This window comes from Panthera pardus, unplaced genomic scaffold (assembly GCF_024362965.1).
Source record: "Panthera pardus isolate Hobbes unplaced genomic scaffold, ASM2436296v1 HiC_scaffold_24, whole genome shotgun sequence".
Lineage (NCBI taxonomy): Eukaryota > Metazoa > Chordata > Mammalia > Carnivora > Felidae > Panthera > Panthera pardus.
In genome coordinates, this window is record NW_026526810.1 from 138,483,978 (window position 1) to 138,508,376 (window position 24,399).

General features: G+C 67.0%; 1 protein-coding gene across 3 annotated transcripts in view; it reads left to right on the forward strand.

Moving 5' to 3' along the window:
- Positions 1–21,896, forward strand: part of MTA1 (metastasis associated 1) — a 34,993-nt gene extending 13,097 nt beyond the window's left edge. The window contains exons 2-21 of one of the 3 annotated variants that reach the window (XM_053889925.1): positions 16–83; positions 4,357–4,450; positions 8,111–8,161; positions 8,264–8,390; positions 8,458–8,521; positions 9,829–9,946; positions 12,512–12,614; positions 13,401–13,500; positions 13,816–14,004; positions 15,081–15,155; positions 15,244–15,302; positions 15,617–15,732; positions 15,959–16,110; positions 16,203–16,392; positions 16,536–16,625; positions 17,614–17,766; positions 17,893–17,928; positions 20,534–20,565; positions 20,919–21,070; positions 21,252–21,896. In XM_053889925.1, the coding sequence (XP_053745900.1) occupies positions 16–83; positions 4,357–4,450; positions 8,111–8,161; positions 8,264–8,390; positions 8,458–8,521; positions 9,829–9,946; positions 12,512–12,614; positions 13,401–13,500; positions 13,816–14,004; positions 15,081–15,155; positions 15,244–15,302; positions 15,617–15,732; positions 15,959–16,110; positions 16,203–16,392; positions 16,536–16,625; positions 17,614–17,766; positions 17,893–17,928; positions 20,534–20,565; positions 20,919–21,070; positions 21,252–21,402 (2,120 nt within the window). In that variant the 3' untranslated portion in view covers positions 21,403–21,896. Of the gene's footprint in view, positions 1–15; positions 84–4,356; positions 4,451–8,110; positions 8,162–8,263; positions 8,391–8,457; positions 8,522–9,828; positions 9,947–12,511; positions 12,615–13,400; positions 13,501–13,815; positions 14,005–15,080; positions 15,156–15,243; positions 15,303–15,616; positions 15,733–15,958; positions 16,111–16,202; positions 16,393–16,535; positions 16,626–17,613; positions 17,767–17,892; positions 17,929–20,533; positions 20,566–20,918; positions 21,071–21,251 lie in introns of those variants that run through there. The other 2 variants (XM_053889926.1, XM_053889927.1) reach the window with 2 other exon arrangements.
- The last annotated feature ends 2,503 nt before the right edge of the window (positions 21,897–24,399 follow it).

A 24,399-nucleotide genomic window follows, 5' to 3' on the forward strand; every position in this document is an offset into this window, starting at 1 on the left:
TCTTCCTGTTTGCAGACTACGTCTATTTCGAGAACTCTTCCAGCAACCCGTACCTGATCCGCAGAATCGAGGAACTCAACAAGGTAGTGTGAGCATGCGTGTGTGTGCGTGTGTGTGCGTGCATGCTGGGGGTCCTGCTGGCGGGGGGCTCTGGGGCTGGCCACAGACCCTCTGGTAGCTTTGTACCAAGGCTCACTTGCCTGGAACCGGTTCTTATCCTTGGAGAGTCAGGCGGTGGCGCCCCCGTGGCCTCGTGACGGGTGTGCCTAGCAGGGGCTCAAACGGGACAGGAGCGTCCCAGCGGTGTCTGGCCTGGAGGTTCCGGAGGCCCCGCTGTAGAAGGAAGGAAGCTGCCTGGGCAGCCACGGTCCCCTGTGGGCCCTGCCCAGACGTTGCCTCCTTCCTGCTCACGTGCACCGTCCTCCCCTCCATCCATGTCCCTGGAGCCTCTGGCAGGCCCTCCCAGGCTGGGCGGGCGTGGGGTGAGGCCATGACTGGGGCCGGGCGCTGGGCCCACGCCTCCCGTGTGTCCGCTGTGGCCACGGCGCAGGGGCATCGGGTCAGTGCACTCCCTGGCCCTGTGGGCCCTTCCCCCCCTGGTTCCTGGGGGGGGCAGGGCTGCGGCGGTCGCTTACTGGCCATGGAAGACCTTGCTGTGCTCTTCGAGGCCCTCCCTGAAGCTGCTTTCCTCAGGCTTGGTGGCAGTGTGGCTTGGGATGCTCGGCAGGAGGCGGGGAGGGGTGAGAAGGCCGGACTTAGCGGCACCTGTGCCCCCAAGAGCCTCCAGCAGCGGCAGCACCGCGGGGCGGTGGGGGGGGGGGGGGGGGGGAGCCTGTGCCCTGAGGCCGGGTCCGCAGGTCTCAGGGCGGGGGCGGGCGACCAGGACGTGTTGAGGCCACTGTGCTGCCAGGCCCTGTGCCCCGCGGGCGCCTCATTGGCAGGAACCTGCTCATAGCGGCCCCAGCGTCAGGGGCCCCAGGAGGAGGGGCGGGCGGCATCCTTAGCCGGTCACCCACCCACACGTGTCAGCTTGTGCTGACTTGGGTCACAAGGAAGCAACAGAGAGAGGTTGCTTAAGGGGCAGTCGCGCGAAAGCGCGTGGCTGGGGGAGGCGGGGGTCCCCCCCCCCCCCCCCCAGGCTGCCAGCTGGAGTTGCCACTGACAGTGGGTTTTGCAGCCCGGGGCAGGTGACTATAGATGGCCGTAGGTGGCCTCGCTGACCGGGCTGGCGCAGTCCCTGCCCCTCGCTTGGGCTGCGACATGGAGAGCCCGTTGTGTGACCGGGAGGCACCGACAAGAGCAGGGGCGGTTGCCGATGTTTGTCAGCTCTGAGCCTGGTCGGACCCCTGGGTCTGTGTGCCTGTGGACCCCCTTACAGGTCAGGTCCGGGTGGGGGCAGAGAGACCTTTCTGGGGTCACATGTAAAAGGACAGGGGCCCCGATGGGGTGGGAGGACAGGTCAGGTCAAGGTGGGAGGGTGGCGAAGAGACTTGCCTGGGATCACATGTAAAAGGACGGGGTGGCCTGCAGGCTCGGACGCTGGTGGGCACATCTTCAGCCCCCATTAGCCTCCCCCTGCCGCCCCACGGAACGTGGGACTCAGGCCTGACTGAAGTGGATTCTGGAGCCACTCAGAGTGGGGCCAGGCGAGTGGGTCCCAGCAGGGGCTGCAAGGGGGTCAGTCTGCAGGTGGTCCCACCCTGGCCACTGGCGGTCCCTGGTGGTCCCACCCTGGCCACTGACTCCCCCGCCCCGAGCCCTGGACCCCAGAGCAGTGTCCCCCATGCGTCCCTGGTGTGTTCCCCACATTGTCCCTTGGGCGTGGTCACGGGGGAACGGCCCAGGGGAGCCAGGTGTTCAAGGAAGGCCTTGAATTTTAGTAAAAGCCCTGTCTGTACTGGGGGGGGGGGGGGTGACATCCCTGTCCACAGAAAGGTGGAAGGTAAAACCTGGAGCTGTTGACAATAAAGCCAGAGCCCAGGGTTAGGTGATGAGTTGAGGGTGAGCCCAGGCCCTGCCTGAGAGGTGGGACAGCAGGTTGGGGCCCAGGCAGCACTGGCACCTGCAGACAAGAGTGGGTGAATCAGCAGGAGGGGGGGGGGGGGCAGGGGCAGCGCACTCCCCCCCCCCCCCCCACTTCTCTGTAAGTTGGAAATGATTCTAAAATGAGTCTTCTTTTAAAACCTGTCAAAAAAGCCACAGCAGTGGTCATACCGGTTCAGGGGTCTGCTCTTCGGGGACCTCTTCTTGGATATTACACCTCCTCCTATGAAGCCTAGCCTGTGTTGTGAGGTGGCGGGTGACAGAGGTCCCCACCCCTCCCAGGACTCTGGGCTTTTATAAACCTTCAAAGTAATTGTCACATTTTCTTCTCAGAACCCTGCCTGAGTCTCTCTTGCACTGGCTTTGTCTCCACGGGAAGTTAGGTCCCGAAGGGGCCTGAGGGGCTGAAGGAAACCGTGGGCTTGAAAGAAAAGGGGCGGGGCCTGGCATCTGGGGTGTGGGAACCGGGGAGGGGTGGGGGGGGGTCCTGGGGTCCTGGCGGGGAGGCCGTCCTGGAATTAGAAGCCAAATTTTGGAAGATCGGTGTCTGGCTTTGTGAGGGTGTGTGGAAACGTCAGGCCCAGCACAGCACAGAAGGTGGACGAAGAGGGGTCACGGACCCCAAGGGGGAGGGCCTGGGACCCACGCGGAGAGCCCCTGCCCCCCAGCTGCCAGCCATCCTCCTGGGCGTGTGGGGGAAAGGGGTGCACGTGCTGGGTCTCCAGGGTCGGGCCTGGGCCGGGCCACCACGAGTGGGGGCCGAGGGCTGCGCCCCACAGACCCTGCCGGGCAAGCTCCATGGTGGACCTGGGCCCTGAAGACAGCAGGCCGCCCTCCGGCCCCACGGATGAGGGGGCGCCGCTCCCGAGCTCACAGGTCCAGTGGCTATCATGTCAGACTTCGCCCTTGACGCTGCCGCGGCCCTGACGACGGTCCTGGGGGGCGGTCCCCGTGAAGCGTCTCCTCACCTGGAGCCCAGCAGGCCATCCTGGGAACCATTTCTAGGAGACACTGTTCCACGTGGGCCCCGTGGCCGAGGCAGCTTTAAGCGTCTCCCAGCACCGAAGCCGTTTACGAGGGCGTGACTGCCGTGGGGCATGCGGCGCGCACTGGACACCGGGGCGTCCGCGGGCTCCAGGGAGCGTTCGCCGCGGCTACCCTGCTTTCCTGGAAGGTGGTCGGTTCTTCTAGGCGGAGGGTGGTCTGCTAGCCTCGGGGAGTGCCCGGGGCTCAGTGTGTGACACATCGCCAGACTTCCTAAGAGGCTGTTGGCTCCGTGGAATGAGCCGGGCGGTCCACACTCGACCTAGAGACGACTTCGTTTAAGGATGTAAACGCTAGAACGCTGCACCCTGGGAAGGTGGGAGTGGTGGTCATGAGCCTGGTGTCATTGAAGGTTCTGGAAGCTCCCGTTAGTTGAGGAAGGGTCTGTTCGTAACCCTAACCCAGGAGACTCCCTCAGCGTCTTGCTCTCTTCCCATGTTGGTCAAAGTCTCTGAAAGCCCTTGAAGGCGTCTCTGAGCCCTGGGATGGCGGCATCGTCCCCAGGGCACGCATCGGCTGCTCCCAGCCCCTTGGGGGCTGCTCCCTGGCACCGGGGTCAGTGGTCAGCTGGCCTTGGTCACACCCAGAGGGGTGCTGGAAAGGCAGGGTGTTCCAGGAGCCGAGGCACAGCCGCCTTTGGCCGAATGTCCACCAGTTGCTGGCCCTGAGCGAGCAAGGCCTGGGGGAGGGACACGGAGACCAGCAGAAGTGAGCCCCAGCTGGTGGGCTGGGGTCCACCTGTGTCCTGGAGACAGCACAGTGGGGAGAGAGGGAAGACAGACTTGGAGGGAAGGGGCACAGGGAGGGGATTGGCAGGGGAGACAGGTCTGGAGGGGAGGGGCACAGGGAGGGGGATGGGGGGGAGACAGACCTGGAGGGGAGGGGCACAGGGAGGGGTTGGGGGGGGGGAGACAGACCTGGAGGGGAGGGGCACAGGGAGGGGGGTGGGGGGAGACAGACCTGGAGGGGAGGGGCACAGGGAGGTGGATGGGGGGGAGACAGACCTGGAGGGGAGGGGCACAGGGAGGGGGGTGGGGGGAGACAGACCTGGAGGGGAGGGGCACAGGCTGGGCTTAGGTCTGTGCATCCCATCCCCGGCCGGCTGGAGGTGTCACTGCCCCGTATCTTCCCGGGCACGGCCCCTCCTGTGATGGGTCTGTTCCTGGTCACACTCAGGGTCCCATGTGAGAGTCGGCCCTGCTGGGGGCTGTCAGTTGGTGGGGGGTGGGGGGAGGGGGGTAGTCCTCAGACCCTGCCTTGCTGTTCCAGACCGCCAACGGGAACGTGGAGGCCAAGGTGGTGTGCTTCTACCGGAGGCGGGACATCTCCAGCACCCTCATCGCCCTGGCCGACAAGCACGCCAGTGAGTCTGGGCCTTTCCTGCAGGGTGCGGGGGCCCACCTTCCCCGCCCCCTCCCCCTGGGCCCAGCCCCCACCTTCCCCTCCTGCTTCCCCCTGGGCTGGTCCCCACCTCCCCCGCCCCTCCCTGGGTCGGCTCGTGGGGTCCTGGGCTGGTGAGGCCACCTGTCCTGTAGCTGTAACCTGGGCTCTGGGCGCATGGGTCTCTGTGCTCGTCCCCCGGGGTCCCCTTCTCTGAAAGGTGGGCCTGCTGTGTGCTTGCTGCAGGACTTTTCCTGATATGATCGAGCCGTCCTGGGATGTTTCAGGGAGGCCAGGTGGGAGGGGGCTGCAGGGGGCGGGGGCGAGGACTCTGCTGGTCCCGCTACGCCTCACTCCTTTCCACTTGGCCAGGAGGTTTACACTGGTGTCTGGAAAGTGCTTTTAGAACCAGAGTCTCTCTATTTGTAGTTCAAGCCTGAGTCTTGGAGTCACTGATGTTGGGGGGGCTCCCAGCAGCCTGGCAGGAGCCCTGAGGTCTCCCTCCCCATCGGTGGCCAAGGCTCCTGATTGAAAACAGGCATCCACTGGGGCCCGGCCTGCATCTGCTCCCACGTACGTGGGGGTGCGGCTGCCCGTGTGCACCTCCAGCCCCGGGTCCTGCACGGCCCCTCCCACCAGGCAGCAAGGGGAGGGGTCCCAGACTCTCCCTCCTGGGATGGGGGGGCACACCAGTGGTTGTGACTGTGACTGACCCTGGCTCCCAGGTGCTTGCCTACAGGGCCATCCAGCCAGGGGACAGGAACCGTTCTTAGGGAGTTTACCGGGTATCGTTCCTGCATGGGTGAAGGCCTCCCCTGTGCCCCGCCCCCCCCCCCCCCCCCCCCCCCCCGCCGCCGATCAACCCTGGCTCCTCTGGGTGGAGGTCCAGACACGGGGGAGTCACGACTTCTCGTCAGGCTCCAGGTCAGGGCAGCAGTCAGGCCAGGGACCCCCTCTGCCTGTGTCCCCAGCACGGTGCTGTGAGAGGCAGGACGCCCAGGCCAGGTCGGGCTCCTCCGTGGGTCCTGGAGGGGTCAGAGGGTGCTCCAGGACTGGGTCTCCCAAGGCTTCAGGGGCGAGGAGAGAAGCAGTGAGGTCTGGCATGGGGGGCCGCACCCTTGCCAGGATCAGTGCAGCCTGTTCTGTGCTGGCCTCGCCTCGCCTGGCCTCCCAGGAGATGTCCACCGAGGGGACGTCTGTGGTCACGGGGAGGCCACGGGTCCAGGCTTCGGTGCATGTCCTATAACCGGTGGCCTTCTTGTGACACAGGTGGCTCTGTGTCTAATTGTGGACGATGAAGCGCCCCCGGGAAGCATACATTCTCGATCTTCAGCCCCAAAGCCTGCACCCGCCACCCCTGCCCTCCTGGCCGTGGGTGTCGGGGCAGAGAGCCGGGGGTCTCGGGGCCCACAGTCCGGAGGACGGGTCTGTTAGGTTGCTGGCCCTACAGACATCAGCAAGGGTGGTCTCTGTTCCATGCCACAGGGTGGGAGGGACTTTGAGGGGTGGGCTGGCCAGACCCCGGTGTCTGTGGCCCAGGTTGGGTGGAGTTACTGTTGACTTGCGCTGTTGATGCTCGAGGATCTCTTCCCCCGTGTCCGCTGCCTCGCCCAGAGTGACCGCAGTCCTCACCCCCTCAGTACGTGGTGGCACACCGTGGCCTCAGGGCCGGGCTCTCCTGCTGCCAGGCCCCCCAGAGGTCAGCTGGTGGCCAAGAGGGCTCTAGGAAGCACCTGGGGGGCGCTGTTGCCAGGACCACCATGTTGGAGCTGCTGGGAGGGCAGTGGCCTCCGCGGCTCCCCAGAGTGCTGTCCCGGGGTGCATGTCATGTATGACGGGGCCCAGTGAGGCCGGTGGCACGGCCTTGTCAGGGCAGGGCCCTGCTGGTACTTTCTGGGAAGCCCCGTGCTTTGTGCCAGCCGCTCTGTCTTGCAGTGGTGTTCCCGGGAACCGTGTTGCATGGGGCTGTCTCTGCTCGTGCGTCCCTCCGTGAGCTCGCTGTGGCCAGGGTGAGGCTGATCCACCCTTCTGCCCAGGCCCCAGCCCAGCATCGAGGGGAGGGTGTGAGGATACTCTGGGGTTTCCCGGGGACCCTTCTGGTGAAAGGGAGACACCCAGGGGGCCCGCTGCTTGGTCAGGCAGGCCCCTGGCCCACATGGCCAGTCAGCTGCTAGGGTCTCTTCTGGGTCTGGGTGCCTGAGACAGAGTCCCTGCCCACCACTGCCAGGGCGTCCAGCCCCCAGCATGGGCCAGGTGTCCCCGGCCACGTGGGCATCCCCGCAGCAGTGAAGCCCTTCCTGAGGTCTCCCAGCCACCTTTTGTTCAGCCCTTGCCCCTTGTGGGGAACCACAACGACCTCCTCAGCCCATAGCGGACGTGGCCGCGGCCCCCTGCCCTGAGACTTGCGCGTGCACACGCGCTCACACACACGCACACGCCCGCACGCACAGGGCTGTCCTGAGACAGCAGCACCCTGTTGCCCTGGGAGAACGGCAGGCACAGGTGATAGAGTAGGCTGCAGGGGCTCACGGGGTGTGTGTCAGCCCCAGGGGTGCGGTGGGAGTGCAGGGCCTGCCTGTGCCGGGGAGGGCCGGCCCCCGACACGGCCCGGGACCAGGACGCACTGGATCCCAGAGCAGGGTTTTCTGCACCACAGGCTGCCTTCCCCCACCTTGACCCCCTGGGTTCCTCGAGACCAAGTGCCCCAGTGCCACCCACACCCAGGGGTCCACCAGGCGCGAAGGAAGGCTTGGAGCACAGGGGCTGTGGGAAGCTCGCTCTCTCCCCGTCTCCTCAGGTGCTGATGTGGCCCTAGCCGTGGCCACTCCTGGGGCCCCTCCTTGTCACTGCTGATGGTGGCCATGATGGGTGGGGGTCTCCCAGCCACTGTGGGGAGGGTCCCAGGATGATGGTCTCTGGCCCTGTTCCTAGCCATGCTGCCTGGGCCCACGGTGCCATCACAGGACTGCCGTGAGCATAAGGTGGGCTGGTTGGCGGGTGTCTGGACAATGGCAATGTCCCCCGGCTGGGGGTGCATTGTGCCTATGGGTCTGCAGGAGTGGGCAGGGCAGGCAGGGGAAGACAAAGCCAGTGGTGGACACTCGGACTCTGGTGGCCCACACGCCTGGAGCAAACACAGGACCACCTCCCCTGGTGTCCCTAGCCCGGGGCCTCTGTCTGAGCCGGGCGGGGGCTGGGTGGGGGAGGGGGGGCTGGGGACTCCCTGCAGTCACCACAGGGGGGCAGCAGAGGGCTGTGGCGGGTGGGGGGCGGGGGCGGAGGGAGGGCCCAGGATGGAGAATGGGGTTCCCAGATGTTGCCCAAGTGCAGCAGCCCCTGTGGGATAGCCAACCTCTGCGTGTCCCTGCCCTGGCCCCCTCGTCCCCCACACCGCCCCAGACTTCCACCGTGTCTCCAAGGTCCCCTGATCCCTGGTACTGTGTGCTTCCTGTGGGCACCAATGTGCCAGCTCCGGAGGGGTGGCTGAGGGCGCCTGGGTCAGCACTCTGGGAACAGCAGGTGCACTGCCGACCTGACCTGGGGCTGCCCCGGGCCATGGGTGGCCGGGTGGGCCAGCAGTGCTCTGTTGCTAACCTGCCGTCTGGGTACCGTCTGTCTGTCTGTCTGTCTGTCTGCCACGTAGCTCTGTCAGTCTGCTATAGAACCGGACCGGGGGCCGACAGCGGCGAGGAAGGTGAGAGCTGCCTGTGCGGGAGGGTCCTCACGAGCCGGCTGGGCGGGTGCCAGGCTGGGGGCCCTGGGGCGGCGAGCTCATGGGAAACCCTCGCCCCCTCAGGGGAGACGGAGGAGGAGGTGGAGAACCCCGAAACGGCAGACCTGCCTGAGAAGCTCAAGCACCAGCTGCGGCACCGCGAGCTGTTCCTCTCGCGGCAGCTGGAGTCGCTGCCGGCCACTCACATCAGGTACCCAGCGGCCCGGCGGGTGCCCGGGGTCCACCCTGCCCCTCTGACGCCTGCCCTTCTCTTGCAGAGGGAAATGCAGCGTCACCCTGCTCAACGAGACAGAGTCGCTCAAGTCCTACCTGGAGCGGGAGGTGAGGCTGGCCGCCCCGCCCCCTGCCAGGCCGCAGCCACCCCGCGGGGGCTCAGCCGGGGGTGTGGGCCCCTGCAGGCCACCCGCTCACACCGTCCCTGGGCTGAGCCGGAGCCAAGGCGGCCAGGCCACGGAAGGGTTCCCGAGTCTGTAATATCAGCATCGTCAGTGTTGCCAGGAGTTGGGGCCATGGGACCGCCTCCTGGTCCCACAGACACGCATGGGGACCTCATGCGCTTGTGGGATGGTCCCCACTGATGCCACCCCCAAGTTGTGACAGGTGAAAATGTTCCCAGACAACGGGTTTGTCCCTGGGGAGCTGCATGGCCTGGGCAGAGCCGGCACTGAGGACGTGGAGAAGGGGTCTGAAGGGGCTGGGACGCTATGAGAAGGACAGGTTGGGGCAGGTGGCCGTGCAAGGAGATCCTGGGGCAGGTGAGGGGGCTGGCCCGAGGCGACCTGCTCGTTCTCAGCCCCGGTCCCTTCCCACCATGCAGAGCCCGGCTCGTTGGGGAGCTGAGGTTCTGCGGTGGCTGGGGGACGGGGTGCAGACGTGAGGACGGTGGTGCGGTCGCTCTCAGGCTCCTCGCCGGGAGTCAGGGAAGCCACCGGGGGGGACAAGTCCCCAGGTCAATCCTGCCGAGCGGGCAGGGAGCCACCAGCCAGGGGACAAGCCCCAGGTCGGTCCTGCTGAGTGAGCCAGGAGCCGGTGGCGGGTGAGAGCCGTCCGGAGGGAGCCGTGGTGTCAGTCTCACAGGATGATCTGCTGTGGGCTGTGGCCCGCGTGTGTCCCCGGGGCGGGGGCCTGGCCCTTTGCTGGTGTCCCCTCGCCTGCTTGGGGAGCGCGTTGTCCTCAAAAGCGTGAGGACTGGCCGCTGAGCCGTGGCAGAAACGAGCCCTGTCTGCACACAGCCCCTCAGGCGTCAGGGAAGTAGAGCAGGCAGGGTGGCTACAGGGGGCCCAACAGAGTTGGGGGCCTAGGGCAGCAGAGGGTCACCGGAACACCGCAGGGCGAGCTCCGAGGGTGGGCCGGTCAGGCCTCTGAACTCGCTGGAAATGAGCAAAGCGGCTCGGCGCGGTTCCTGAGAAGCACGGCCCTAGGCACGGAGTCTAGAACCTTCTGTGGCCCCGTGGTGCATCCACGGTGACGGCTGCACGTGAACTGGGCCGGACGCTCCCTGGCCACGGCCTGCCAGCCTGTGCGGCGTGGGGTTCTGTGTTCCTGCTTCCTCACGGCCCCGCGGCGGCGGGCTCCGGGTGAGGCCTCTCTGGCGCCCTGCTGACGCGGTCTTGTGTGCTGTTTTTCAGGATTTCTTCTTCTATTCTCTAGTCTACGACCCCCAGCAGAAGACCCTGCTGGCAGATAAGGGAGAGATCCGCGTGGGGAACCGGTACCAGGCGGACATCACTGACCTGCTGAAGGAAGGTAGGGCTCTGGGCCGCCAGAAGGGCGTCCGCGCACCAGCTGCGTTTCCTTTGCGCGACTCTTGGAGCTTTGTTTCCAAAAAACTTGGTTGGATGAATTGGCTCACCTTGCCTCTGCCGGTGGGCAGCGCCCTCCGGGACTCCGTGCGCCCCGCAGCGACCAGAGGGGCTGTGCGTCCTGTCTCGGCAGGAGGTCTGGCTAGCGGCTGAGGAGCAGCTGTGGGCGGCTAGGGTGCTGGTGGCCGGGGCTCACGGGCGTGGAGCCCACGCAGCCCTGCGTACTCTGCGCCCCTTGAGTCTAATGGGCCGCCCGTGGCCGCCATCCACTGGGGAACCACCCCGTGGGCCTCCCCGGCCCCACCCCTCCTCGCAGGTGCCCCTACCGGACTGACAGCTAACCCCAGGGCCTGTAGGCCATGATGATCTCCTTGGGGGTCTTCCTCACTTGAGCTCCTCCTGTGGCGCCAGCCCGGCCTCAGTCCTGTGTCCCACCCCCCCCACTCGAGGCGCGGTCTTGGGTCTCCCGGCCCTCAGTGAGCTCCTCGGGACCGGTGTGTGCTCTGTATGCAGCGAGCTGTGTGTTGGGCCAGTGGGTCTGGGGTCCTGGGGCCCCTTTCTCTCCTCCTTCCCTCTCTGCTGCTCTCTCAGGACCTCGCTCTGCAGACGTAACGGGCTATTTCTCTGAAGCCGATTTAGTTTTTTAAAAACGTCTGGTCTCGCCTGGCGTGTGTTCTTTTCTTTTATGCGCATACGCGCCCCACCCCCACGTACATGCCCACGTGACGTACGACGCGCATGCACACGCGTGCTCACACGCATGTGCTCACAGACACGTGTGGACGCGTGCACACACATCCGTGCATACACGCTCACACACGCGCGCTCGCACGCTGGCTCCCCCTTGGCTGGCGGTGCGTCCAGTCGGAGGTGAGGCGGCGCGCGGCAGGGGACCTACGCCAGGAAGCGCACGGGTGCCCTCCGCCCTATGTCCCGCCCTCTGGTCCTTGGCCGCTTCTGGGGGCTGCCCGGAGCCGCACGCTCCCCACCTCCCGCCCCCCCGTACTGTTCCGCTGCTTGCCACGTGACGGTGTCCCCGTGGCAGCCCCTGTCTGCCAGCCTGACCGCGGCCGTTGCCGGGTCCCGCCTCCCCGGCCCAGCTGAGGGCGACGCGTCTGGGGGTAACTGGAGAAGGACCCCAAGCGGGCGGCTCGAACGTCAGCCAGCCTCAGTTTCCTGGGCCGTGACCCGGGTGCCGGGCAGGAGACGACCTCGGCCCCTGACCCGCAGGCCCGAGAAGGCCGTGAGGGCTGCCCCGGCGGTGCCGGGCCTGGGTTGAGCGGCACGGGGCCCCCGCCCCCCAGCTCCTGGGTGCTGCGGCAAGGCGGGCACAGAGTGAATGAAGGCACACGCTCTCCCCTAACACGTTTAAAGTCTGACGCGGGTGCGCCGTGGCACCCAGCAGGTGCCGGTTGCAGCTCGTGGCCCTCAAACCGTGGAGGCCAGGAAGCGTGGGACCCCAGATATCGGGGGGGCGGGGTATCTCAAGGGGAGTCCCCCTAGGAAGGGCACTGCCTACAACGCCAGGAACATCCCACCCGTGCTCCGCCTTGCCTCACGGCAGCCCGCGGGCCCCAGCCACCTGTTCACCCAGGCTCCCCGGTGGGCGCCCTGGGCACCGACTTCGTGGGATGTGCCCGCGAGGGCTCCTGCGCGTGGTAGGGAGCCCATTGCCGCCACAGTCAAGGGGAGCGAGTGCGTCTCCTGCACGTGTGCAGCCTGAGGGCCTGAGCCGGTTGCGGACGTGGCCTCGGCCAGGGAGCCGGACGGGAATGGCTGTGAGGTGTTCACCCACAAGGGCTGGCCACGTGGGGACGCCAGCTGTTCCCGGGCGTCTCCCGCAGCTTCCGCTCTGTTCTCCGTGAGTGTACTTCCCGCGAAGCGGCTGTGCCAGCGGGGTTCAGGAGCTCTGCCCTCGCGTCTGCACGGGACGCGGCCCCCCAGAGACGCCCCGACCCTGGAGTCTGCAGAGTTGGGAGCGGCCAGGGGGGCAGGGGGTCACATAGATGGAGGATAAACTGAAATGCAGCCTTTTGGGTACTGTGAGGGGCCCTTGGGTGGCAGACGCCAGCACTGGACGAGGCCACGTCAGAGTCCCCCGACCTGGCCGTTGAGTGGACCGTGTGGCCCCGTGGCGTCTCGGGATCAGGAGCTTGATTAGACCCAAAGCGAGCCTCCTCTGCCTTGTCCCCACGCCTGGTTGCTTCGGGCCACAGGCGCTCCCCCGGCCCCCAGGCGCCTCCTCAGCCTCCTCCAGAGCCGGGCTGGGATGCTCTGTGTTCGCAGAGGTGAAAACCCATTGTGTGCTGAGCAGACCTGGAAGTTTGTGAACGTGTGCTGCAGCCTTGCACCCCGGGCTCAGTGAGCCCTCCCGAGTCCCAGCGGAGGCAAGGGTGTGTGTGGCCCTGCAGCCGGGAGGCTGATCCCCCAGGACCCTTGGCTCCAAAAGGCTGCAAGCCACGGGCTCTTCTTAGGGTCCTGCTGGCAGCCTATCACGCGTTTCTCCTAGGTGAGGAGGATGGCCGAGACCAGTCCCGCCTGGAGACCAAGGTGTGGGAGGCCCACAACCCCCTCATAGACAAGCAGATCGACCAGTTCCTGGTGGTGGCCCGGTGAGTGGGCCTCAGGGGCAGTCGGGGTTCTGCCTGGACCCCAGGCACAGGGGCTGAACGGCTCCCCTGCCCCTGCTGGCTGGGCCCTTTGTGGAGACACCCCCTTCCCCAGTTCCAGATAGGTCCGGGCAGCCTTTCTCGTCCCTGCTGCTCTTAGGGGCCGCCTGGGCTGCTGCGGGGGCCCTGAGGGTCCTGGGGGCAGCTCTGGCTTTGAGGGGCTGGCCCCCGTGCACCTGCCTGCTTACCTCAGGGCCTTGCAGGCCAGGCGCGGACAGGGCTGGTCCCCAGGACCGAAGGACTGGATAGAGTTGCTAGGCTTGTGTCTGGATGGGCTGTGGGCTCTTGTCCTGGAGACGGGGCGGGGGGAGGTAGCTGAGAAGGGAGGACGTGGCCCTTAAGACCCGGGCCTTAGAGCCACAAGGGAGGCAGTGCTCCAAGAAGCAGCCTTTGCTCCAGCAGACCCCCTGGGGGAGCCCTGGGGCTGGGCCAGCGGGAGGGGAGGCGCTGTGAGGACGCAGGTGCCCCCTGGGCACATGGCGCCCGGAAGGCTCCCATGCATCTCCTCTGGACCCTGCGCCTTCACTGTGGAGGGAGGGCCCTGCAGTGAGCTGGGGAGGTGGAACCCCACGCGGTGGTGGCCGGCGGCAAGCTCTGTCCCTGGTACCTGGGGCCTCCTAGCCAGCCGTGTCCCCTTATCTTGGTGTGCTCCGGGCTTGGCCAGGGCGCCCTCTGCACGTCGGGCTCCGGTGGTCAGTGTCTCCCCGCCCCCCCCCCCCCCCCCCCCAGCTCTGTGGGCACCTTCGCGAGGGCTCTGGACTGCAGCAGCTCCGTCCGACAGCCCAGCCTGCACATGAGCGCCGCGGCCGCCTCCCGGGACATCACCTTGGTGAGGGGGCCGCATGCCGGGGCGTCTGCACGGGACCCCGTCTGGTTGTTGCCGGGGCCAGCTGTGTCCGGGCTCCCGGCCGGTGGCTCCGTGAGGCTGGGGTAGTCCATCCATCCCGTGCCCTCCCAGAGAGCCCACCGGGCTAGGCGTGGGAGCGAGCCCCCCTCCGTCTCTCCTGTGCCCCCGCTGCCTCCTGCGACCGTCCTCATCTCTTCCCGGGTGGGTGGGCCGGCCGGCCGGCCCTGCCTGGGGCGTCTGCGGGTCCTCGCGGCAGCTGGGACATGACCCGGGTGACCTCCGCGTGTCCTGCTACAGTTCCACGCCATGGACACGCTGCACAAGAGCGTGTACGACGTTGCCAAGGCCATCTCGGCGCTGGTGCCACAGGGCGGGCCCGTGCTCTGCAGGGACGAGATGGAAGAATGGTCCGCCTCGGAGGCCAGCCTTTTCGAGGAGGCCCTGGAGAAGTACGGGAAGGACTTCACGGACATTCAGCAAGACTTCGTGAGTGCCACATGGTGGGCTCGGGGCCCCACTCCCCAGGGCCACCACCGTGTGTCAGCCCCACCGTGTGTTTGCGGCTCCCGGAAGGCGGGGCCAAGAGCTGCACCTGCTGCCAGGTGCAAGGTCAGCGGCGCTGGGCATCACGCTGGGCGTCACCCCGGGCTCCCGGCACTGACCTCTGTGCTTGTGTGAGTTGATGGCTGCTGTTAAGCAGCTGAGCTTGTCTTTAGGCGGCTTTGTATTGTGTCCCTGGAGGGTGTCCCTCCTGGGAATGACTGTCCGAGCAGGGCCCGTGCCCTCGGGGACCCCTCCCAGCCCTTATGACCTGTGAAAACACACACTCGTCTAAAAGGAGATCAGCCTCCACCCCAGCGAACCCAGTGGGTCGCCGGCAGGACCTCCAGGTGGGGCTGGGACACACAGGCAGGCCAGTATCTGATGTAGCGTCACAGGTGGGCTGGCTTCTGGGAAGCCTCCGGAGGGCAGACGGGACCCGCCAAAGGTGGGTGGAGGGGCCCAGCAGAAGGGAGAGCCGCCGTCCTGACGCGCCCAGAGTCTGACAGGAGTGACTCAGAGTCCCAGATACAGGGAGCAAGGCCCTCTCAGGAAATAGCAGCCGCTCGAAGACGGGGCCGCAGATGACGCCCAGCCAGGCTCACGTGGCGGCCACAGGACGGGGGCCCCAACTTAGAGACCACGCTGCCACCTCCGTGACAGGTGGAGTGGACGCAGCACAGACGGGTTTCGTAGCTAAATCCCTGCCACGGACGCGCTTCCTCTGCGCTCAGAGGACGCTGTTTCCGTAGGCAGAGCAGGAAGGGCTGGCCCGACAGGAGCCCCTGGGGTTCAAAGCTGGTGCCGGAAGCAGCGGTGTGAACAGAACTCGGGAGTTGTGTTGCTGACGCTTCGGGAACTTGGAGTCCTTGGGAGGGGCGCCGCTAGGCCGCGTGTGCAGGGGAAAGGGACTCGGGGGCGGGGGGGGTGGGGGGTGGGGGGTTGGGGGTGGGGGGGAGGGAGGGGCCCTGGCCGGGGAGGGAGGGGCCCTCTGCGGCCTCACGCCCCGCCCTCTCGTGCAGCTGCCATGGAAGTCGCTCACCAGCATCATCGAGTACTACTACATGTGGAAGACCACCGACAGATACGTGCAGCAGGTGGGTGCCCGTGGGGACGCGAGGGACACGGGGCCGGTGGGCCGCCCTCCCCCGCCCGCATCCCCTCACACGTGGCTCCTGTTTCCAGAAACGCTTGAAAGCAGCGGAGGCGGAGAGCAAGTTAAAGCAAGTGTATATTCCCAACTAGTGAGTGAGCCCTCCACCTGTCCACGTGTCCACGTGTCCTCACCACCCTTGGGGCTGCGGACCGGGCAGGCCCCTGTCATCCCTTCGGCCGCTGGGGCGGGTGTGGAGTGGCTCTCAGGAAGCACGGGCTCCAGGACTCGAGCCCACCCGGCCTGGGGCTCCACTCGGAGCTGAGCACAGCTCTGGTGGCCAAGAGACCGCCTGCCCTGGGCGTGGACGGGGGCTGCCAGTGCCTGACAGCCTCAGTTTCCGGGGAGCTGCACACAGGCGGCGTGGCACTCCCATGACGTCCTCCCTCTCTCCCTTACCCTAAGTAACAAGCCAAACCCGAACCAGATCAGCGTCAATAACGTCAAGGCAGGCGTGGTGAATGGGGCCGGGGCGCCAGGCCAGAGCCCTGGGGCCGGCCGAGCCTGCGAGAGCTGTTACAGTAAGTGCCCGCCGCCTGGCATCGGGGCCCACCCCCAGCGCTGGGCGCCCTGCACCGTCCTGGGGTCCTGGCCAGGGCGGGGGGCGGGGGTCACTCCCTGCCCGGGGAAGCCCTCGTCTTGGGTCGGTGGGGCGGCTCGGCGGGGGGCGGGCGACACTGTGGAATGCTCTCTGCCGTCACTGGTTCTGCTTAAGGACCCGTCTATTTCCAACTTTGTTGTTCGTAGCCGCCCAGTCTTACCAGTGGTATTCTTGGGGTCCCCCTAACATGCAGTGTCGCCTCTGCGCCTCTTGCTGGACATATTGGAAGAAATATGGTGGCTTGAAAATGCCAACCCGGTTAGATGGAGAGAGGCCAGGACCAAACCGCAGTAACATGGTAAGTGGGCGCCCCTCCCCGCCCCCACGCGTGGCCGTGCGCCCGGCCCGCGGTCATGGCGCTGTGTCGGGGCGGCGCGCCCCCTTCCGCAGAGCCCCCATGGCATCCCAGCGCGGAGCAGCGGGAGCCCCAAGTTCGCCATGAAGACGAGACAGGCCTTCTACCTGCACACCACCAAGCTCACACGCATCGCCCGGCGCCTGTGCCGAGAGATCCTGCGCCCGTGGCACGCGGCCCGACACCCCTACATGCCCATCAACAGCGCGGCCATCAAGGCTGAGTGTGAGTGGCTCCCTCACTCTCTGTCCCGAGCCCTGTGCCCTGTGCCCTGTCCCCGCGGGAGGGGCGTGCCGGTGCTCTGGGGGTGCCCCATTGGGAGCTCTGGCCCCGGGCCCCTCTCACGTATGCCGGGCCCCCACACACAGGCACAGCCCGGCTGCCCGAAGCCTCCCAGAGCCCACTGGTGCTGAAGCAGGCCGTGCGGAAGCCTCTGGAAGCTGTGCTCCGGTACCTAGGTAAGCCTACCCCAGCCCTGCACTGCCAGCGAGGCCAGCCAGCGGCTGCCTGTGGGGGAGGGGGCATGCCTTCCCACAGCCCCCGACCGCTGCCCAGGCCCCTGAGCTGCCTGTGTGTTGCTGCAGCTTGTAGGGGCCTGGGGGTCCTGGGTTTGGGTTGGACACACCCAGGACAGGCGCCCCCTGCAGACACCCACCGGGGTTCTCCACCGCCCGTCCCTGAGGGAAGGCCCACTGCGGGGTGAGCTGGACCGAAGCACCTGGCCAGCAGCTCCCAGCGCGGACTCTGGTGGCCTGGGGACCCTCAACACCTTGGCCAGTGCCCTTTGCCTCAGCTTTGCCCACCACTCTGCCAGCCGTAGGCGGCTTGTCCTGGGGGCTCAGCCAGCGAGCTTGGGCAGGAGGGAACAGAGCCAACCCCCTCTCTGGGCTCGGGGCGGGGTCACGAGTCAGTCCCTCCCAGCACGGAGGTGTCTGACCTTCTGGGAAGGACATTCCAGAACCGTGAGCTAAGCGTGTTCCGTGTAGACACGAGTGCTTTTGGCGTCATCGGATGTCTAGGGTCTGGGTCTTGGGGCTGGGCCTCAGCCCCCCTGAAAGCCACGAAGGGCTGGGAGGCCTTGGCAGGTATGAGCCTGAGCCTGCCGTGGCCAGCCCTCAGTGGGGCGTGTCCTTGGCTGGGCCAACCCCGGCTGTTAATTCAGCGTCTGGCCAGCGGCCAGCCCTCTGCCATCAGCTCCGGTGGCCTGGACCTGGACGCCTCTGATGGGCCTGCTTGTTTACGGGCCTGTGTCTGGAGCCTGCGAGCTGCTGGCAGTTACCCAGTGACCCGCGGGGCCCAGCCCTGCTTGCGGGACGCCCAGGGGTGCGGGATGGGCGGTGTCTCCCCGGTGGGCCCTGTGGTCGTCCTCCGCCGGGATGGGCCAGGGGTGCCGCCGTGTGCGTTCGCTGCCCGCAGACCGGGCCCCTCCCGTGTTGCTCCCGACAGAGACCCACCCCCGCCCCCCCAAGCCCGACCCCGTGAAGAGCGTGTCCGGCGTGCTCAGCGGCCTGACCCCTGCCAAGTCGGCCCCCGTCATCAACAACGGCTCCCCCACCATCTTGGGCAAGAGGAGCTACGAGCAGCACAACGGGGTGGACGGTGAGTCCCCGGCGGGGCGGCCGGCGCGGCCTGCCGGCCCTGGGGTGCCCGGCCCCGCCCCCGCCGCACCCCTGCGTGCTGACCGTGTTCTCTCTCCCTCTCTCTCCCGTCGCCGGGCGCTGGCAGGCAACATGAAGAAGCGCCTCTTGATGCCCAGTAGGGGTAAGGCCCGGGGCGGCCGCGGCGCGGCTGCTGTGCTCTCGCGTGCATGGTGCACGGCGGGCGGCTCAGGGCACGCCCGCGGGGCAGTCCACGTGGGCTGGGCCGCACCCCGCTCCCCGTGCTCCCCCCGACTCGCCCAGACGCCGCCTCCCGCCCCGGGGCCTCTGGCTGGTGGGCCGCCCCCTCCCTCCCGGCCCGGTGCCCGGTCAGTGGACTGTCCTCTCGTGTGGCCCTGGCGCCCCCGCCGCCTGCCTGTACTGTCTGCCATCGCGCTGTGACCGCCCGCATGCCGTCAGCCTCAGCTCGCGTGGCTGCCCGTGCTGTGCCTACGACCCTCTTGTGCGCCCTGCCCGTTGGGGGTGGGGGGGTGTGGGGGGCTTTGGGACCCTGGCCTCCCCAGTGGGGCAGATAGGACCGAGCTGTGGGCTGCACGTGGTCCGCACGGCACAGGGAGGTGCCCCCAAGGGAAGGGGTCCCAGAGCCAAGGCAGCGACACCCTCTCCCGAGTGGGGTGGGACACCCAGGGGAAGGGGACTGAGGTCGGTGGAGGGGGGGGGGGGGGTGCGGGGCGGGAGGGGCAGGTGATTTGAGACCCTGCCACCACAAGCACCCAGGTTGGCAGTGCCTGGGGGAGCAGGACTCTGGGTTGTCCGGGCCCGTCTGTGGTCGCTCCCCCAGTGACTCGGGGCCTTGCTTTGCTCCCTTAGCTGGGCAGGGGGCACCCACGGTCTCTTCGGCTGCTCCCAAAGAAGGTGCTAGGAGAGGGGTGGCCACGGTGGCAGGGAGGGGCCGCTGGGCCCTGGAGGGTTGGCCCTCAGCAGGATCCGTGTGGGAGGGAGGCAGAGGGGGGCCAGGAGGGGCGATCTCGGGAGGATTGGGGTCTCGGCGTGGGCGCTCCACACTGTGGGCCGGCAAGCGTGGTCATGCCCGGAGCCCTTGCACAGGCTCAGGACCGACGAGCTGCTTCTCGGGGTGCCGGCCACGGTGCTGGGCCAGGCATGGGGACCTGTGGGTGGCAGCAGGCGGCGCCCATCCAGCCCGGCCTTGTCCTTGCCTCTCGGCCGCGTCAGGAGCCCCGGCAGGCGCGTCCTGTGGGGTCAGCCGGTGGCTCTGGTGCCAGCTCCTGCCCTTGCACTCCCTGTGGCCTGCCCTGGGTCCCCGGTGCCCCTGCCGTCACTCCTGGCCTGCCCACCCTTCTCTCGGCGGCCGGCCCCCACCCCGTGCCCGTCTCCGCAGTGGGGGCTGGCCGGCTTGCTCTCTGCTAGATACCCCGTGAATGAGCTCATTCCACAGAAGTCAGCGGGCGTCTCTGGGGCTTCCTTTTTAAAAAGCGCTTCACGAGCAGGGTGGATAAAGTTAATTACTTCTACCGGTTTATCCAAATCGGTGTGCTTCTGTGTCTCCCTCAGTCTTAGCGTGTGGCGGTGTGGTCGGGGGTGCCCCCTGCCCAGGAGACCACAGGCTGGCCACCTGAGGCACCGCCGGGCAGCCTAGGCCCAGGGGCATTGCCAGACTGTCGGGCAGGCATGAGCTGAGCTCCGGGCCAGGGCCTGGACTCGGGTGCCCTTGGGGCCTTAACTCACTAACCCAGCCCACCAGGCGCACGCGCTCTGCACCCACCGCCCGCGGCCCCCGGCAGCGCCCACGCTCATTGTCTAACTAACGCTAACCGTGTGTTCTCTTTCCTCCGCACCCATCGCTCTGATAGGCACTTACCTGGGTAAGTAGTGCTGGGTCTCGGGCTGCAGGCCACGTGCCGGAGCCCCTCCCTCTGCCCTGCCTAGGGCTCCCCCAGCGAGGAGGGGGCTTGCAGGGGGGCGGGCCGGGCAGCCGCTCGGGAAATGGACCTCGGCCAAGAAGCGTATCTGGGAAGAGCTGGTTCTGGGGGGCCTCTGGCAGGACTCGCTCACGCACGGGCACGCTCACGTCCGTGTGCACGCTCGCTGGCACAGGCGGAGCAGGGGAGACAGCGGCAGGCCTGGGCTCACCCGGCTTCTCTGCCCAGGTCTTCACCGGCATGCATTCGCAAGTCGGGAGCCTCGCGTGCCCGTGGCAGGGGTCTGGGGGACCGTGACCTAAGACGGTGACTTCTCCAAGTCACGGGCCGAGGCCTGCAGCCCCAGACCCTCAGCCCGTGGGGTGGAAGCGCCTGTGTCCTGGCCACTGCTAGAAGCTCCCATCTGCTCCTCCAGGGCAGCCAGCCCCAGGGTCGGCGAGGGATGCTTGGAGCCCCTGGGGAAGAAGCCCAGTGGGGCCCGAGGAGAGGCCGCCTTGGAGAGGGGGTCCCGGTGCCGCTGTGTTTATCGCTGTGCTAGGCGTTGCCTGGCTGCCGTGTAAACCAGGCTCCCACCGTCTTGGCCCCATCCAGGGCAGGCAGCCCGCGTGTCAGGGACTGTGCCGTCAGAACCGAGACTCCTGGCCTTCCGCCTAGAGCCCAAGCCAGTGCCGCCCTCACTGGCTGGGCCAGAGGTGGCCCTCAGAGCCCCCAAGAGCTGTGGGATCGTGTGGGGGCTGCTTGGGCTAGGCTGGGACCACGGGAGGACGTGGCCCCAGGTTTCCCGCCCTTTGGCTGAGGGGGCTCACGTTCTCTTCTCCCCGTTGTCAGGTCTGGCGAACCACGGGCAGACCAGGCACATGGTAAGAGCAAGGCTGGGCCCCAGCGGGACCCCTGCCCCTGCCCCCGCCCCCGTCCCCACCCTGGCAGGACCCCCCGCCCCAGTGCGCAAGCACAACGTGTGTCCGCGCACGGCTCTCTGGGCTGGTGGCCGGGAGGCCTGGGTGGCCCTGTCGGGCCCTGTGTCAGGAGCATCAGGGAGGCTCAGCGGGACCGGGAGGGGGCCGGCTCCAGGGTGCCCCTGGCCCTCAGTGGGTCCCCTGCCTGCCCAGAGGGCCAGGCCTACATGCCTCCTGCTGGGACTGCTGCCTGGGGGGTTTCGCGGTGCAGCGTGGAGGCCCCCAGGGCGTCGTCCTCAGGCCTCCCCTTGCCACAGGGACCAAGCCGGAACCTCCTGCTCAATGGGAAGTCCTACCCCACCAAAGTGCGCCTGATCCGGGGGGGCTCCCTGCCCCCTGTCAAGCGGCGGAGGATGAACTGGATCGATGCTCCTGACGATGTGTTCTACATGGCCACCGAGGAAACCAGGTGGGGGCCTCCCCGAGGCTGGCGGCGTGGGGGGGTCCAGGGGGCCTCCCTGAGGCTGGGAGGGGGCCGGGTTGCCTCCCCGAGGGTGGCGGAGTGGGGCATCCAGGGGGGCCTCCCTGGAGGCTAGGAGGGCAGGGGGCCTCCGCTCCCTGGTCACCTGCTGGCGTCGCTGCGTTCACAGGAAGATCCGCAAGCTGCTATCGTCCTCGGAGACCAAGCGTGCCGCCCGTAGGCCCTACAAGCCCATCGCCCTGCGCCAGAGCCAGGCCCTGCCCCTGCGGCCGCCCCCACCGGCCCCCGTCAATGACGAGCCCATCGTCATCGAGGACTAGGTGTCCCGCTGCCCGGCGAGGCCACTCCGACCACAGCCCGCGCCCCCGCCCGCCCACCCACCCGCCCACCCCTGCCCGGTTTTGGTAGTGCTCCCCTCCCGCCCCCTCCCCTGCAGAGAAACTGCTCCTCCGGGCACCTCGGGGGCAAGTGCCCTTTCACTTACTCCCAGAAAGCCCGGGAGTCGTTTTTAGCTTTGTGTTTACTTTTTGGCCGGAGCGGAGCTGAGGAGCCGCCCGGGAGCCCGCACCACCCTGTGGGCCTCGCGTGCGGCCGCAAGTTTTGTTGTGTTCTGTTGAAGGTGCCATTTTAAATTTTATTTTTATTACTTTTTTTGTAGATGAACTTAAGCTCTGTAAACTTACATCTGGAATGTTAGGATCGGCATGGCCAGCGGCCGCCGAGCTGCCTGGTGGGGTTGGCCCCTGGTCTTTTCAAGTAATTTTCATATTAAAAAAAAACAAAGAAAAAAAAAGTTATAAAAAGAAAAAACCAACTGGCCCTTTCCGTGTCTTTTGTCTCCTGTCCCTCTCCTTGCCTTGAGCCTTGGGGCTGTCCTGTCCCCCCCAGCACCCCAGGGCAGAGCTCACTTACCAGGGTTGGGTCAAGGGTGGCCTGGCAGTGTGCCAGGCAGGTGGGCACCTCAAGGCCAGAGATACCGTCCATAGGCAGGAGGACCCTTGAGAAAAAGCCCCAGTGAGCAGCATGTGACCCTTGGCCTTCCTGGCCTCCAGGCTGGGCTGGGGTTTTGTCCTTCCCTCACCTCTACCCCCACACCTGTCTCTTGCAGGGCCCGGCCCAGTGACCCCCTGTTTCCCATGGAGAAGCTGAGACCCCCCCCCACACCTCCCCCCCTGCCACAACCATGTCTGGCTGAGGCAGGGAGTGGCCTGGACCTGGCCTTGGACCCAGACTGGCAGGTGCCTGGCTCCCGTGGCCGAATGGCTCCCCTCCCAGCAGGGCAAGCCAGCACAGCTGGGTCAGGCCAGCCCACCGCCCTCTCCTGGCAGAGCCCTGCCCCAGCTGTCTGAGGATTTCTGCCCAGACCTGCAGGGTCAGCCCCCAGCAGGTGTGGAGTTTTCCAGAGTGAGAATTTGCTCAGATTTCAGCAAGTACGTTGTTTTCAGAAATTCTACCTCTGGCCATTCCTCGGCACCCACCTTTGCAGGCCAGCAAGACAGGTGCAAGCCGTCTAACCACTGAGGAGAGGGGTCTGGGGCGGGGTGGGGGACACCTCTCTGCCACCCCAGCTGGCCCGGAGAAGGGTGAGTTGGGCCCTCCCGGGGCGGGGCTCCCACCTCCTTCCTCCCGGAGCCCCGCCTCCTGCTCTCCCAGCCCTGCTGTGACAGGGTGCACATCTCAGCCAGGAATTCAAATAGAAACTGCTTGTGCTCCCCCGCGGGAGACAGATAAGGGAGTCCTGGCTGCCCACCTCGAGCCCGTGATGGGGCCCCGTAAGGTGACAGGCCGGGGTGTCGAAGAAGTGGCCCCACCCAGCCACTTCAATCCGCGGCCTGGCGCCCCTGCCCTGCCCGCTCCGAGACTGAGGTGTGGCATCTCTGGCGGGCGCCAAGCTGACAAAACTGAGCTTCCTGGGAGCCTCTTCCCAACCTGGGGGTCTGAGGAAGGGGCAGAGAGCTTCCTGAGGCCCCCTTCCCTCCTCCTCAGACGGGGGGCGGGGGGGCATTTCAGGCGAGCAGGAGTCGTCCCCATGGGGGCCCCGGCCTGCACACCTCCAAGCCCCCTGTCCTTCCCGGGCTTCCTGCCACCTACCACCGAGCCCAGCCCCGGGGTCCCCACAGCAGAGCCAAGATGTCCCCCGGGTGCTATTTGCCAACGTCGCCAGGACGCCGTGCCACTGTGGCCCCGGGGGAGGGACCTGCGCTCACGCCTGGCTGGCTAGCTGCTTTCCTGGACACCCGCTGTCCTCATCCATCCCACTGCCCGGTCCCTGCCCCCATCTGTAGCCTTCTGTGGTCTCAGAGGTGGACACTGCTGTTCAGTGTCCATCCATCCAGAATAACCCCGTCACATCAGGGAGCCTCCAGTCGGGCCCAGGACTGTAGTTGGGTGCGGGGCACCTGTCCCCCAACCTGGCCCCCCCCGCCTCCGTCCCTGGGGTGTCTGGCCAGTTCCAACATAGTTTCCTTTGCTATGCCTCCTCACTCTCCAGGCAGGGCTGGGCCCTGGGCCCCTCCCACACAGCCTCCTTACAGAAGACACCTGATACCTGATGCTGAGCCTCAGCAAGCAGGGGGCGGTGAATGCCTGACCTGTGGGGAGCCCCATCGCGGGCCACCCTATCAGGAGGAGGACCGAGGAGGCCTCCCCACCCCCCTTGCCTGCCTTGCCTGGCAAGAGGCCAGAGTCAGGGTGCAGACGGGAAGGGGGCTGGTCAGGCTGGTCAGTCAGGCTTGGGACCACATGTTTCTAGGCTGCTGTCCTCACAGTAACAGCAGTGGATAGAGTGTGAGTGCAGGGCATGGCGGGGTGGGGGTGGGGTGCAGGAGCTGGCCAAGGCAGGACTGCCATGAAAGTCCAGGTTCTGGAGGGCCTGGTTCTAAGGGCCATGGGACACTGGCTTGCTCACTCCTCTAGTGTGCAAATATGCCTGGCACCAGGGGCCCGGCGGGTGCATCCGGCAGAGGAAAGGGGGTGGGGGTGGGGAGGCAGACCTTGGTGTCCAGCACAGAACCTCCAAGATACACGGTGGGGGGCCCAGGGGCCTGGAGGGAGCTGCCCAGACTGGACGGGGTCATTTGGGCTTGGGGTTCTGTCCATTTGCCAGGCTGGAGGCCCAGGGAAGGGCTTATTGGGAGGTAGAGCCCCAAGGGAGGAGACCAGGGGGTCCTCCTGGGCCCCACGGGACGGGTAGGACCCGGACGGGTAGGACCCGGTTTTTCAGACTCCACGATGGGGGCAGGGAGGGTTGGGAGGGATCAGGCAGGCCCCTGTTGGGAGGGGGACCTTCAGGGGATCCCTAGCTCGCCGGGTTTGGG